The sequence below is a fragment of the Mytilus edulis genome, chromosome 12 (assembly GCF_963676685.1).
Source record: "Mytilus edulis chromosome 12, xbMytEdul2.2, whole genome shotgun sequence".
Taxonomy (NCBI): domain Eukaryota; kingdom Metazoa; phylum Mollusca; class Bivalvia; order Mytilida; family Mytilidae; genus Mytilus; species Mytilus edulis.
The window spans coordinates 20,597,080-20,613,607 of NC_092355.1; the positions used below are offsets into that span (position 1 = coordinate 20,597,080).

At 32.0% G+C, this 16,528-nt stretch overlaps 1 protein-coding gene across 1 annotated transcript in view; it reads right to left on the minus strand.

Moving 5' to 3' along the window:
• Positions 1 to 14,989, minus strand: part of LOC139497981 (serine/threonine-protein phosphatase 6 regulatory ankyrin repeat subunit B-like) — a 41,172-nt gene extending 26,183 nt beyond the window's left edge. Inside the window, exons 1-2 of the mRNA XM_071286241.1 lie at positions 14,866 to 14,989; positions 230 to 447 (exon numbers count right to left, since the gene is read on the minus strand). Coding sequence (XP_071142342.1) covers positions 230 to 446 — 217 coding nt within the window. The 5' untranslated portion in view covers position 447; positions 14,866 to 14,989. The remainder of the gene's footprint in view (positions 1 to 229; positions 448 to 14,865) is intronic.
• Positions 14,990 to 16,528: the final 1,539 nt, after the last annotated feature.

The following is a 16,528-nucleotide window of genomic DNA, read 5'->3' on the forward strand; positions in this document are numbered from 1 at the left end:
GCAATGATAATATTGCTATACAGGTAAATAAAGATGTGTTTCTAAATTGTGTTTCTAAATCATACCACATCTTTTTTTTTATATGGAATAACTATAAATGGATCAACCTAAGATTGTTCTTTTATTATCCTTTATTATACTTATAATAGGTCAAATAAATTTTTTCATATTTTATGTATCTATATAAAGTCTTAAAATACAAATTAATCTAAAATATCTTAGAGTTTACCTTTAGGATATAATACATCATACTGTGTCAATGTGATGATTCTCTTTTTATATGTTAGGTCATATATCTTGCCCCGATTTGTGCGCAGAAATTGTTGTAGCTGTTCCGGGTGGAATTCAAAGTCAAACCTTTTTCTTACAGCACGTGGTGCGACTCTTATTAACAAACCAGCTAACCGTAGAAAATTTACATCTTCCTGTGAGAGGGATGTCGCCATCCTACAAAAGAACAGTAATATCAAAGTGTGTTGAAAAGGAAATACATTTTTATTGCAGACCTGTAACTTATTTAGAGGACAAAAATATGTGTTGGTTAAATTGAAAAGAGAGTAAAAGAAAGGATATGATTGATGTTAACGTTTTTAACACAAAGTACCTACATTCTCATTTAAAATTCAAAACATAAAACAGGGCTTTGATAACAGCAAGTTATATCTATTTGCATGACAATACCGAAGAGTCAAATGGGAAAAATAGACGACATGAAAAATGTTATCAAAAGAAACACAAAGAAGCAACCTGCAATATATCCTCAGTCGACTCTGTGTATAATATAATGACATTCAACAACAAAAAATTAGAAAGTGAGAACAAAAAAGAAAGACGATTTTACTGTACCAGAAGAAACAAAAAGGGCAGCAGTTAAAGCAAAATGTCTTACTGTTACACCAATATACTGTCACTGGGGAGGATGTGAATCCCGCTTACATGTATACACCACCCCCCCCTCCCCCACCCCCCCCCCCCCCCCCACACCCGCCCCGTACCCACATTCTGTATGTATGTGCCTGTTACAAGTCAGGAGCCTGATGTATTACATATTTGTTTTTCGTTGTTTTTTTGTACATTATGCCGTAAGTTTTCTCGTTTGAATTGTTTTATATTTGTCATTTCGGGGCCTTCATAGCTGACTATGCGGTTTAGGCATTGCTCATTGTTGAAGACCGTAAGGTGACATAAAGTTGTTAATTTCTGTGCCATTTAATCTTTTGTGGAGAGTTGTCTCATTGGCAATCATACCAGATCTTCTTCTTTATATGCATAACACTTATTGAAGAATATTTGCCTCCTGGTGTAGAGGCTATGCACAATATAGATGTTCTAGACGATCATAGTATTTTGGACCATACACGTATAGTCATGACTGACTGCATATATAATTATATGGTCCGTCCATACGCGTATGTTCATGGTAATTCGCACGATAAACATCGAAAAGGTGCTATAACAATTAAGTTTCTAAAATTAAGTTTGACTTATTCAATCATATGGTAGTCATTTTTACATGATTCATTTAATATACACACTTAATCAATTATATGGTTATTTTATAAATTCCCTGTTTACTAAACTTTGAAGTTTTCGAAAAACTATGGACTTTCTTATCCCAAGAATAAATTACCTCAGACATATTTGGCACAACTGATTTGGAAATTTTGGGTCCCCAATGCTCTTCAACTTTGTACTGGTTTGGCTTTAGAACTATTTTCATTTGAATGTCACTGATGAGTCTTATGTAGACGAAACAGGCGTCTGGCGTATGATATTATAATCCTGGTACCCTTGATAACTATTGTAAGACGTGTTATGATCAACATGTTTAGTGACTAAGGTCAATGAACATAGATAAATAACAGTAAATAGGTGGTATCCAGTATAACCTTAAGGGACTAATCAATAGCTATTGTTTTATATTATCACCTGTGTGTTGTGTCTGATAGTATTACAGTAGTGGTATAATGGGGCCATGTCTTTCTTAATGAGCCAATTATAAGAAGAAGAAGAAGAAGAAGAAGAAGAAGAAGAAGAAGAAGAAGAAGAAGAAGAAGAAGAAGAAGAAGAAGAAGAAGAAGAAGAAGAAGAAGAAGAAGAAGAAGAAGAAGAAGAAGAAGAAGAAGAAGAAGAAGAAGAAGAAGAAGAAGAAGAGGAGTGACCAAATCGATTATAGGAGATCAGGATTTTGACAACGATATAAATGACATAATGCATTTTAACAGTTTGCAATCAGATAGTTGCAACTTCATTTAAACAGAATAGTATATTATTTAAAGCTTCATATATTGGTTAACTTCTTCAATGGATTAGTATGCATAGTAGTTTTACTATGTAGCCAGAGACTCGTTAATTAAATCAACCCTACAAACCATCAAGGATGCTGAATACCAACATAATTTTAACGAAGATTAACAGTGGATATAAATGAAAATCTAATATAATGAATTGTTAAAACAGATATATGCCTCGCTATTTGTTATTTTGGTAGTAAAATGCAAATGATGAAAACAGTTCCTAAAATTCTTCTTCAAAACAAGGTAATAATTTTGCCATATGAAATGATGAAAAAAAGAGAAATACAAACATGATAAAGTATTATACTACATATACTAAGGGAAACAACTTTCAAATTGTAAAACATTCAAGGTTTGATGCATGAAAATGAGAACTAACTGATGATTTCTACTGCTGACTGAACAATAAGAAACAAAATGACCACATCAGATGGAACACGAATATTAGGAAATGGAAAGGAGCTAATCATTGAATAGAAATTCTTACATCAATATATGTAGAATTGAAATCAAAAATGTGTTCATACTTTTACATTCTGTATATCTCTCAAAATAAATAGTATGTTTTCAATAAACCAATGATACATTCCAGGTTTTAAACTTTTTCTGCCAGACGCGCTTTTCATTTTCAAAAGCGTTGCTCACAAAAGAAAGTTTAAAAAGTTCGAAATACAAAACTTTTATGGGATTTTAAGATAAGAGATGTCTTAACAAACGATACCTTCAGCACGTTAAATGAAAAACAACACGAGATGTTCGGTTACAAAAAATCGACGAAATGGTTTTCAAGTTACCAACAAAAAAGATTGGGTTTCCGTAAAATGGTCCAAATCATGAACAAACAGCGTTTAACAACGAACAGATTACTATTACTGGGAATAACCGAGGTTTAATATTTATAAATTCAAATTCGTCATAAACATAACCACGCTTTGGATTTTAATTAGCATTGATTTTTTTCAAGCGTCTGAAGAAACTAATAGTGACAAATCAAAAAATTAAAATCATGCCCATTGTAAGTACTTTAGGTGAGAAACTGAATACGTACAAACGATATCTTTTGTTGGACCAAAAACGGAATTAATTCTGTGAGTAACACATTGATTTTCAATGTGTTACTCACAGAATTAATTCCATTTTTGTTGGACCATTACTTATTCAGCCCGTTTGTTACAAGATTGCAATAATTTCAAAGAATTGTCGAAATATTGACAAGGAACTAACACAAAAAAAGATTATAAAAAGTCCTGTAAAGTAAAACCGAATGTCAACAGAATTGAGTTATTAGATCACACTATATTGGAACGGAAAAATGTGCATTGTGACTATTGTTTAGATTTGATTTAAAGGAATATATATTGAATTTGTGCAAACATGAGGATCAAATTAGATATATGAATCATAAAAATAAAACAAAGGAGGACATCAATTATGTTCTATAAAAATCCCCCAGCTGTAAGCTTAGACTTATATATAAATAGTAGTATATTATTTCAATAATAACATTAAACAAAAGAAAATTTAACGTTAATTCAAATATTCTAGTTAAGCAAAGGAAGATTAAATTGGTACTGTTCATATATTATATAATTGGGCCATAGTGCTTTCTTCAAGCTACAAGCCGCGTTTAATTAATAGCTAAAATGCCTGAATTTGCATAGCTTATTAAAAAAAAAACCACCTGTTTTGGTAATGGAAAAAAAAGAATTTTGAAATAAAATATGAGAAGATAGGTTTATAATATGCTTAAAAAGGTAAAAAGAAAAAAATAGTGAACTAACTGTTTTCTTGTTACAAGTACAACGGGGAAATGTCTTTGACATTCCTTTACAAAATAGTTACTGTTCATCTTCCATTAAATGGATAGTTTAAAAAAAATGATAAGAACAAAAATAAGAAGTTTCACAGTGTAGATACTATTCTGTACGCTATCCGGAAGTCGCGATTTTCGAAGCGATGATTTCCAACTGGCTAACAGGACGGTTTTGCTTACGGTAACTTTTCTCATCATTTGTTTACTTCTATATCTATAAAGTGTTTTGAACATCTTCAAGGTATATGTAGCATCATAAATATGAGTAACTGTAACAAAAACATGCATTAGAATATAAAATATACGTGTGCATCACATCAACTTGGTAGAAAAAAGTGAAATCGATGGACAATTTTGCTCTCGTAGTACAAAGCAAATAATCTTTTATTGCAAATATTTGCATCAGTTTACAGTTAAATATATACTGTTTCAATATTCTTTTCGTATTTAAGTAGAATATTCGTATTTCCCATAAAAATAAAATTGAGAATGGAAATGGGGAATGTGTCAAAGAGACAACAACCCGACCAAATAAAAAACAACAGCAGAGGGTCACCAACAGGTCTTCAATGTAGCGAGAAATTCCCGCACCCGGAGGCGTCCCTCAGCTGGCCCATAAACAAATATATACTAGTCCAGTGATAATGAACGCCATACTAATTTCCAAATTGTACACAAGAAACTAAAATTAAAATAATACAAGACTAACAAAGGCCAGAGGCTCCTGACTTGGGACAGGCGCATAAATGCGGCGGGGTTAAACATGTTTGTGAGATCTCAACCCTCCCCCTATACCTCTAACCAATGTAGTAAAGTAAACGCATAACAAAACGCACATTAAAATTCAGTTCAAGAGAAATCTGAGTCTGATGTCAGAAGATGTAACCAAAGAAAATAAACAAAATGACAATAATACATAAATAACAACAGACTACTAGCAGTTAACTGACATGCCAGCTCCAGACTTCAATTAAACTGACTGAAAGATTATGATTTCATCATATGAACATCAGGCACAATCCTTCCCGTTAGGGGTTTAGTATCATACCATCATAACATATATGAAAAGAACATAAACCGTGTCATGCCAACAACTGTTTTTAGAATAAATGTGTTTAGTTCCGATGCAAAGACCTTATCAGTGACTCAATATTAACGCCAAAATATGCAATCTTTAATGACTTGACAACAGGATCGTAATTATATCCCTTCTTAATAAGTCTATTCAAAGGTTTTGTAAGTTTCTGAGGTGAATACTGACACCTTTGTGCTTTATAAAGAATATTACCATAAAAAATTGGATGTGAAATACCTGAACGTATTAGAAGTCTGCATGTTGAGCTATATTTACGAATGATGTCTTTATACCGATGATAAAATTTAGTAAATGTTTTGACTAGTATGTGATATCGAAAACCCTGGTGTAATAATTTTTCAGTAATACATAAATTTCTCTCGTTAAAATATGTTTTCCTTGAGGATCCCAAAATAAATTACTGTACGATCAGTCTAGAACTGACTGTATTCTAGAAGCGATTTCAGATTCTTTGACTGTATGACCAGTCGTGATTTTGAAGAAAAAACAACAGCAATTAGGTATGTATATACGTGTATATGTGATATTATGAACTATCCAGGGAACTATAACGTGTAATTACTTTCATCAGACAATACAAATATATTTCTGATGAATTTTTTAGACGGCAAAATAATTGTATTTTTGTTCCATCAGTCTTATTTAAAATCAAATGCCTAAAAAGTTATACATGATTCACTTGTGGACTTTGTAATAGTGTATCGTTACAGTTATCTGTTTAGGAGATAACTGTATTGTATTTTAAGCTCCGATGGCATCAATTGGGGATTTGATGGTCGCAAAGTAAGTTTACTTGCGACGCGTTAGCGGAGACAGTAAACGGGTATTTGCGACCATCAAATCCCCAATTGATGCCGTCGGAGCTTAACATACAATATTGTTATCTCCATTGTAATGAAACTGACAAAAAAACAACGTTAAAACATGATTTTAAAATCTGTCATATACCGTCTGCGCTTGAGAGTACGTCCCATAGCATCAATTGCCAATCGATGCCATGTAGATAAGTGACGTTATCCAATCAAAATGAACGTTACAAACGTTGTTGCATTAGAATTAGCTATTTCATTTTTAAAGATTATTTACACCATCCGCCGTTGACCAATTGATGATAACATAAATCAAGCTTGTCTCTTTTAAAATAACAAAAAATGGATAAAGACAGCTTTGCGTAGGGGGATAATTCATGTGATATAATTTTGGTAAGTTTACCATGTTTACAGAAATAGAAGGTCCATAATGCATTAATCGAGTAAAAATGGAGCAATTTCAGAAAACTTTAATGATTGGTTTAGGAGGTGTTGGAAATACCTGATGGATGCCGCCATATAATGCAATGTTCAAGTCTGTATCTTATATAAAGTAACCCAATAAAAGTTTTTTACTAAAATTCGAAATAGACGGTGCACAATACAGTCATTATCATTTATGATAAGGAAACCGAATTAGATTAATTAATAGTTATATCAGTGACGGATTCAAAAAAAGGGGATCCGGCAGTTTGAAACCCTTTTTTAACTATCAAGGCATTTGTATGGGAACATACATTTGGAATCCCCTTTTCTCCTGGATTGGACCCCATCTCCATTTAAAAATGGCCGAAACCCCCAATGTATATTAAGTGGTTTATGAGGAGATGCGCTTACAAAACCGGCGAAACATATTGTACCGGTTCAACGGACGAACGGAAAGACGGAATTCTTTATCACTATAATCCCCCGCTTGACAAAGTGGTGTACAATTGAGTGTCAAAGAGACAGCTCTACATTTTAAACAAAGTGAAGGAACTGTGATCAATTATAAGCTACAGTACGGCCTCGAATGTGTGTAAATACATGCATTTTTATATAACAACTACGTCTGTGTGTTTGTACAATTTTAAGAATAACGGAGGACATTTCTGAAACTTATATACTAGTATACATCAAACCTTCCTCTTATTTTAGCAACATTTAAACATCCTTATACTTAATGTAGTAAGTCGAGTACACCCTATCAAGCTAAAACATGTTTCATAAGTTTTCAGGATGTGAATGTATTGAAATATATTTGTGTTATTTAGAAACATGCCACCTTCTAATGTATCGTAAATAACTTTGAAATCACCACTAGAATACAGTGACATAAAGACTGATCATACAGTTTTAAAATATACAAGCGAGACTGATCGTACAGTGAGAAATTCAAACAAGTGTAATTTTCTTATTTCTGGCTTCAAAGATCTGGTTGAAACTTTTACCACCACTTGAAATATACTTCATTTAGATAATTAAAGTCAGGTTTTTACGTTAATTTGTACACTAAGAGGGTAAAAAGATTGTTTTTAGGTTCGCCGACTTATTTTTCTTAGTGATGCACTTCAAAATCTCTTGATTAAGGCAAAGATACGAATAATGAATGTGCGGAATTTAATTCTAAACCATTTGAGAATATCGATGTCGGCTGAATTAATCATTAAGCAATGTACAGATGATCAACTTACCGTTTAATTCAGTATACCCATCAAATTTAAAATGTGATCCAAAAAGTTCTCGCTTCGAAAATCGCGACTTCCGGATAGCGTACAGAATAGTATCTAGACTGTGAGTTTGTGTTTTGTAATATCAGTCTTAATAATGCAATCAATAACTGATTTTTTTTTAAATCAAATAAAAATCAGTTGTGCACAGTAATTTCCAATCTATCTCAAAATTAACAGATTTAAGCAAAAATTATTCCGATTGTGTATAACTCTTTTACATCTTAAGTGAAGTCTTCAGTTGATCTACCTTATTTAAAAGAATGTTTATCTAAAGATACATTATCTCATTTTGTAAATCAAACACAACTTTAATTTTCTCTTCTTTGATCTCCGCTATTTGTTAAAACATCCAGAACATATAAATACAATGGCTTTGTTAATTTGAAACAAAGCAAATGCCAAGACTGCATAGAATTAAAAGAAACGAATGAAAAAATGAGACGTCATAATGGGTTGTACATAGATACATACAACTAAAAAGTCCTTTTTTAACAAAATAACTTCATACTTTAATATTGACCAACGTTAACACATTTGTATATGAGAAGTGTTCCTATGCATTCTATAACAAGCTTAGACAAAGAAAAATAGATTCAAAATCAGCAAACTGAAATGTCATGATAACAGTAACTCTTAAATAAAACAGTTTTGACTCATTTCCAATCAATGAAATTGTAATTTGTCTTTTCAATTAAAGTTTCTTTTTTAAATTGGCAGACAAAACAATACACTGTACTAACCTTCTTCGCGGATCCAATTGCAATTTTAAGATAGGTTTCGATCGAATATAACAATGTATAAGGAAATAGTGACAAATTCTTGTCTATTTATTACTTTCGTTTCTTTCAATTGTTTTTGAGTGTATGAGGTAACACGTTTGGATACAGTCCAATAACACGTGACGGATCTGAAGTGAAGCAACATTAGCTATTGTCATTACATTGGCTGCCTTGAAAAAATAAAACAGAACTTTAACACGTGAAATAAATCCTAAATTTACTCTTCTCTGTATGCCATACAACAAAGGTGTTGTCCTCAAGGGGTAAATTCAGTAAATAGATATACGTCATCAGGGACCGCCCATTTGGGGGAGAGCTTTCTGTCTAAAAGTGAAGCCATGTGCTCTTCTGATTGGTAGATAATGTTTGTAATAAATATTTTATGGTAGATGAATCAAAACTAGAGTTGGAAAAAAATTAAAAATAAATGCTGAATGTACTATTTTTTTCCCTACAGGGTTGAAAAGTAATGGGGGTCAGTATAGGAATTCAGTGCGAATCTACATTGTTTGTAAACAAGGCCATGTGAATGCCCAAAAATGCCGCATGACCCTATGTTTTTATTGTTGCAAAAGATAGGGCTACATTTGTACTTTCATGAATGATATATGAAAGTTTTTAATTTCTAAAGGTAAATCAGATATAAATTTATTTCCACACATAGATTAGCATTAAAGTCAACGGGAGATTTTTTACTGAATTTACCCCTATAGGAAAATATTCACTTTTTCACTGTACTTGTCCAAGGCCACACAATAATCACAAAACTCATTTCCTGTAAATTTTAATGTAATGGAAGGATTTTGGTACCTTTTGAAGTTGCTTTTTACAAAAATTTCTATCTTTAACTGCGGCTATCCAGGATGCACTCAGTGTACTGTGAGAGAAGCATGGAGTATATGGTAAAAATCAGTTTGAAAGAAACAATAAAAATTACACTTGAGAGTTATGATATCAATAAAAGGTATAAATATTATCCCCATTTACATCATATTTTGCACATATTTCTCCTCATAATGTATAAAATCATATGAAAAAAATGGATTACCTCCCTTTGACATAATGTGTTTTTTTTAGCTGTGTTCCCCATGTTAAGTTGTAGAACAAGTGTTTAATAAGCACTTTTCTAGTATTTTAACACTCGAATAATCTAACCGCATGAAGGTCTTCATTTATTTTTACATAACGCATTGCGTTTCTTTATTTAAAGAATATACTAGACAGCTTTTCATGATTACATGTCCTTCATCTATGAAACAAGTGTTGAAATGTTTGTAATTGGATTTTTATGTTAAATAATGGCTTTTAAATATTCTAAATTGTTACTTGAATCTCCCAAATGTAAAGTTTGGTCATACCTAATCTTATTTTTTCATATTTGGCACTTTTTTCTACTTCAGTTCTGGCTGTCTAGTTTTGGCGAAGAACCCATCCTGATGTTGGGGTAACAGGAATTTCTGCAGAGTGATTGTCAATGACATTTTGTGAAATTTACAAGTAATTAAAACACAGATTTAGTATAATGAAACATAATTGTTGTTTTATTTGGTATGATACTGCTTAAAAAAGCCTTTGAAAAGTCTTTTTGTGGTCTTTTCATGGAATTTAATTAAAAACCTCCATATAAGGAAAAATCTAATTAAGAGTACACCAAGACTTTAGTTTCTAGATGTACTTGCAATACTGGCCAAAGAAAACACAGAAAACAATTCATATTTATTAAACATAGTATTTTACACCATTCTTTTAAAAACAGTCAATGCGCAACTTTATATACCAAATATACATTGGCCGCAGTATGGGCTGTAGTATAAATTTTGCTCTATCTTTACAAATTCAGCATTTATGAAGGTTGTATTGAAACTGGAACTTGGAAATTGGATACATTACATGTTTATTACAAAAAAAGTTGGAAAAGAAGAAAAAAAGTCCCTTATAGGGGTAAATTCAGTAAATAAATATACGTCATCAGGGACCGCCCATTTGGGGGAGAGCTTTCTGTCTAAAAGTGAAGTCATGTGCTCTTCTGATTGGTAGATAATGTTTGTAATAAATATTTTATGGTAGATGAATCAAAACTAGAGTTGACAAAAAATTAAAAATAAATGCTGAATGTACTATTTTTTTCCCTACAGGGTTGAAAAGTAATGGGGGTCAGTATAGGAATTCAGTGCGAACCTACATTGTTTGTAAACAAGGCCATGTGAATGCCCAAAAATGCCGCATGACCCTATGTTTTTATTGTTGCAAAAGATAGGGCTACATTTGTACTTTCATGAATGATATATGAAAGTTTTTAATTTCTAAAGGTAAATCAGGTATAAATTTATTTCCACACATAGATTAGCATTAAAGTCAATGGGAGATTTTTTACTGAATTTACCCCTCAAGGAGTTGTATTCATGTTTTGAATTAGAAATTTGTTCTGTTTGCAAATGGACTTTGAAGTTAGGAATTATTGACCCGGAAAGACTTATTTTACATTTTTTTTTGGCAGACACTATAACAGAAAGAGAGAAATCATAGAAAGCAAAAGTGTTACGCAAAAAAAACCCCAAATAAGTCTTTTTGTTTAGTCATTTGCATTATTTGCAGAAACCATTCTACATAAATTGCAATTGTAAATAGCAAAGAAACTTAGCAAAATAAGATACCCAAATCAATCAAAACGGCCGGTATTGTCAGTTGATTTCTTGTATCTGAGACTACTATAATACAATAGAGCCTATGAATACGTACACTAGTTTTATTCAGAGTGTTAAACAACAAACATTAATTAACATTACAAATCATATTTTCATTCTTTCTGAAATATAAAACTCTTCAATCAGCCACATTGGTTATAAAATTAGTTATCATTTTCTCTTCGCAATAAACAATAGCGGATCGATGACTCCTCGTCAATCTTTTCGCGTCACGTGCCGAGTCACGTGACCGTAGGCACAGTTAAAATCACAATTTGACTGGGCAGTACGGGAAGTGACCAATCTCTCTCGTTGGTAGTAGTCTCAGCATGAATGAGTTTTTACCCATAAAAAACAATTTTTACTCATCTTATGTATATGTTCCGGACCATATGAGTATTTGGACCATACGCGTACGGTCATGACCATATGGGTATATACTCATATGGTCGGGGTAATTAACACTCTGTTACAGTTTACTTTTAATACTTCTAAAGTCTTCATATGGTATGACCGTTCATTCAAAAGACGCTATCATATAGGTAATTTTATCGTTATATTATAATAAAAAGATAAGCTAAATAAAAATAAGAAGTTTCACATTGTTAATTTTACTTAATTGTCAAATTTAAAGTAAACACATTTTATACCGATGGTCATTACCGATGGTCATAACCGATTTGTTATTACGAGTAAATGGCAATATGTCGACTAAAAAATTAAATTCCAAAAATTTCTTAATGAACTGTTACATAAGAAGTCACTGGAAAGTAGCATACTATTAGTTTATTTAAGTTGTGTTGTGAAGATGGTGTATTGCAGTCAACCATTTTACGATATTTGAGATCTAGAGCTTCTTAAAAACACTGTAGACATCAGAATTGCCAAAGACCTCGGTATCACTGTACGCAGCTGCAAAAAACGGCTTGTTTTTCACTCGCAAACAAAATGTGTAAATGAAAAAGATCGTGCACAAAACTTGCAAATGCAAAAAAGCTATGATACCGTGTGTAAGTGAATGTCATCCAAGCCTACATGCACTAATGTAACTAGCGATGAAAACTAACTATGGCATCAATATTAAATTTTTACGTAGTTTTTTTTATTATAAAATTAAAAAATTGTCATGTTTTAAACCATCACTGTTTTTTTTTAGATAAAGTTCTTGTATTATTGAAACGTTTATAATGTAATTTGGAAAAATAAATATACCTATATGGTCCAAATACTCATATGGTCCGGCCCGTTAATAACCAAACGAGTATTATACTCATATGGTCCGACCATACGCGTACGGTCGGACCATACGCGAATGGTCGGACCATATGAGTATACGCATATGGTCATGACCATACGCGTATGGTCCAAATACTCATATTGTCCGGAACATATATAAAGAAATTGCAGCAATATATATAACACAATTAATCCTAATGCAAACTATAATCTACAAATACGTTAACATATTTGAAATCGTTAGTTGAGAGAAGTTGTAGCTACTTAAAGATTTGTTCCAAATTCGATGGATAAAAAGTAAACATTAAAAAACAAAACTGTTAAGCCAAGAAACTCAGATTTACAAATCAGTTAATATGTCTTTTTATTTAAATTTACTTTTTTTGTTTATGGAAGGAATGAACAATAAATTGTATCATGTATACTCACCAGCTTCTTTGAGATCTGAGCAACAATAAGATAGGTTTTGATACATGTAGATAATGCAGGAGCTGGTGTTACCTGAATAATTCATTCACTCCCAATAATCGATCTCCCCTACTTGGAAGGTGCAGTAGTCGTAGTTCAGAGGAATATAACGACTGAATTATTCAAGTTAGAGTTGATGACTAATTTCTTTTCAATTTCTTACTTACGTTTATCATGTTTATATCATACAGGTTGATAACTGGGTTTGTATTTAACATGTCTAATGCATGCTTAATATTAGAAAAGTGTTCTATTTGCAAATTCACTTCGCAGTATTTTCTTAGTATGGAATCGTAAACGAAATTATAATAAATGTACGTCGTCGTTGTATGTCCTTCCGTTCGTTATTGTAATTTATTTTAAATCTTCTTCTACGCCGTTGGTACTAGTCAAATATCGACAAACTTTCTCAATTTTTTTCCATAGGATATCTAGTTAAACACAATCATTCGGGAACTTGATCTTTAACAAATATGACCAATATGATTAAGAATAATCCATAGTGGTTGAGTGTAGTTTTTTGGCTTATATCTTGTAAGTAAAGCAGTAAAAGCAAATCGGACACGGAAGTAAATGATCAGCAGGCAAAGGTCTACCTAGTACAGTATTTTCAGGAAAATTGACCAACCGATTTTAAAGATGTAAAGTTCCTCCTGACGTGTCAATGTATTAAAATTGTAACGTTTTGGCTCTTGTAGAAAGAAAATTGGACAACCCATTTTGGAGTTAGGAAACGGTCATTTGTTATCAACTTAGGGTCTCTGTTTATTTATTTTTTCACTTAAAAACATATAATGATCCCCTAAAAATATATTTCAAAATTTTTACCCTAGTAAAAAAAATCCAATCGATTAAAAGTTGTGAGAAAGATTAGGACTACCAGCTTCATAGTAACAGGCAGTTACTTAACACATAGCTGTATAAAGTATAAAGACGTTGACACTATATGTAACAGATACGACAGGAAGAGATTTCCCAGATATTTAATCATGACCTTTCGTATTCTTTGTTATTAAGCTGATGAAACTGATTTTAGAACACATTTTTTTCAGTTTCCTGTTGAGAGAAAACCCTTAGTATAACATTGTATTAAAGTATATTTCACTCATACATGAATATCTATAGCACGCATGTAGACAAATGAAAAACATCTGTTGCAATTTAACTTGAGCCTTCGTGTACAGAATGCATATTGTCCCTTATTTCATAACTACTTATCCTAAACAAGTGAAGCCGTTAAATGCAATATTAGCCAAATTTGTTTACCTAAATTATAATGTGCTATGAAAAATAAATAGGACGACACCAAAAGAAAAATAGAGAAAATTCTTTGATCAAATATATTTGATAACATCCAATGCCATTATTCTACAATTCTATATAAATAACCTTTGAATAAAAAAAATATATTCGCTGTTACGGAATTATTCTGGAATGACCAAACATAAGAAAAAGGAAACATGTCTCAATATTCTTTTAAGGCCTTTATTGAAATTGTAATATTTCGTGGATTTTAAAGTTTTCTTCAAAAAATTATGTATTTATTGCAATCCCAATATAAGAAATGCAACTGAAAATAACACATTGCAAATATCCCTGATGTTATTTGTTGATAAAAGAAAATTATTCTTAATTTCTTTTCACAATATAAAAAATGAATGAATACCCTTATCCACTTAATTATACTCTAATAAAGACACATTATCTCCCTTAGTATATTAAACTATAACTTTAAAATTTCACGTGTTCCTACCCCTCCTCCACTATTGATTTTAACATACACAACACATGAAATCTCGAATTAAAAAAAACAAAAACAAGTATAGATGTACATGTATATGATCGTATATGTATTTATATGATTTCTAAAAGACATGCATGAACAGATATACTATATAATGGCATTAATGAACTGTTCATGACTGATCTTTCTACTTGTAAATTGTAAATTGTCTTTTCATTTAAAGTTACCTTTTAGTTAAGAAAATAATACACTGTAGTAACCTACTTCTGGGATCCAATGACAACTTTAAGACAGGTTTCAATCGAATTATATGCAGAAACTGGTGATTACTTCCTACTTTCGTTTCTTTTATAAGGGTAGATAACTAGAGTTGTATTAGTGTTCTATTAAACTATTAAAGTAGAAATTTGTTCTGTTTGCAAATGGACTTCATTGTGTTTTTATACATATGCAATGATAATAGTTACAAAATTTTCCAAACTTTTGTCATCACTTGGCGTCCGTCGTCGTATGTCCGTCTGCTTGTTATTTGTCGTAAACTCATTTGACAATCTTCTCCACGGAAATTTCAAGTCAAACCACATAATTCCAAAATATGCTTCATGGTATCAAATGTATTTATCAAAGTTATACAGAGAGTTCGATACATGAAAGTTGCTATCATCAGCTGATGACATTGTGGTTGTTATGATACTGAAGTTTAGGATGTAGTTGTCAACAGTTAGTCAAGTTTTTGGATTAGGTTTTGTTAATATAAGTGAATTAGAATTAGTTTTTGGCAATCGAAGTCATTGCAGTACAAAATGTGACAGGCTTTTTCTGCTCTCTGTATTAAACATGGAACCTTCTCCTGTTAGAGATGCATCAGACACTGCAGAACAGGAACCTAGACAAAATTTTGATAAAAGAGAAACGGACAAGTCTTTGCCGACTCGAGCGCGTTTGCGGCCATTGATTTGTTTAAGACTTATTTAGACAATAAAATTCATTCACTGAATAGGGAATTTAAAGAGGATACAGCCAATACGACCGATGATGTTGTGAAGAAAATCAAAACGGAACATTCATATGAGTCAAGTACAATGGAAATAAAGCTCAATTTGATTTTAACAGTGAGATAGATTTTGAAATCAAGAAGATGAAAAGGGCTGCAGAACATGATGATTACAGAAAGATTAAGGATATTTGTTATACCGTAAGGGATAAGATCCATAAAAGGAATAAGTGCATTAAAATTTCTGACAAATCACCCGCAGGTTGGGATACCGTTAAGTAGTACCTTTCGGATGAACTTGCCTCCGATTCGGAAGACGAGAAAAAGATAAGATATGCTGAGAACACAGCGTTACGTGCAAAGAAGTCCCGTAAACAGAAAACATCAAAGAAACCTGGGAACAGTGTTACACTTAAGTGAACTGAGCCGCCACGTGTTGCACCTGTTGCCACGGCCACTTCAACAAATGTCGATGGTAATTTTCGTGCCCAAAGGAGCAAGTATGGACCTAGTGCAACAGATTTCTGTTTCAACTGTCAGGAGCAAGGACATTGGAGGAGAAATTGTCCCAAAATTATCAAAGCTGCCCATGGTCAGCAGTGAAACAAATATGAATCATAAGTGTTATTTAGATTCTCCACTGTTTTATTTAGATAATGAAGACAGTAATTTAACTTTAGACTCCAAACTTTATGAATATGAGAACAAAAGTTTTAAAAACAGATGTAGTGTAAAAGGTAGAATTAAAAGTCATATTGCATATTGGAAAAATATTGGTGCTAGTTAATTTGTTTTACATATTCTTGAAAATGGATATTTCATTCCTTTCATTTCAACTCCTTCCAGAACAGTTCATAAAAACAATAAGTCAGCGTAAGACAATGAACTTTTTGTTA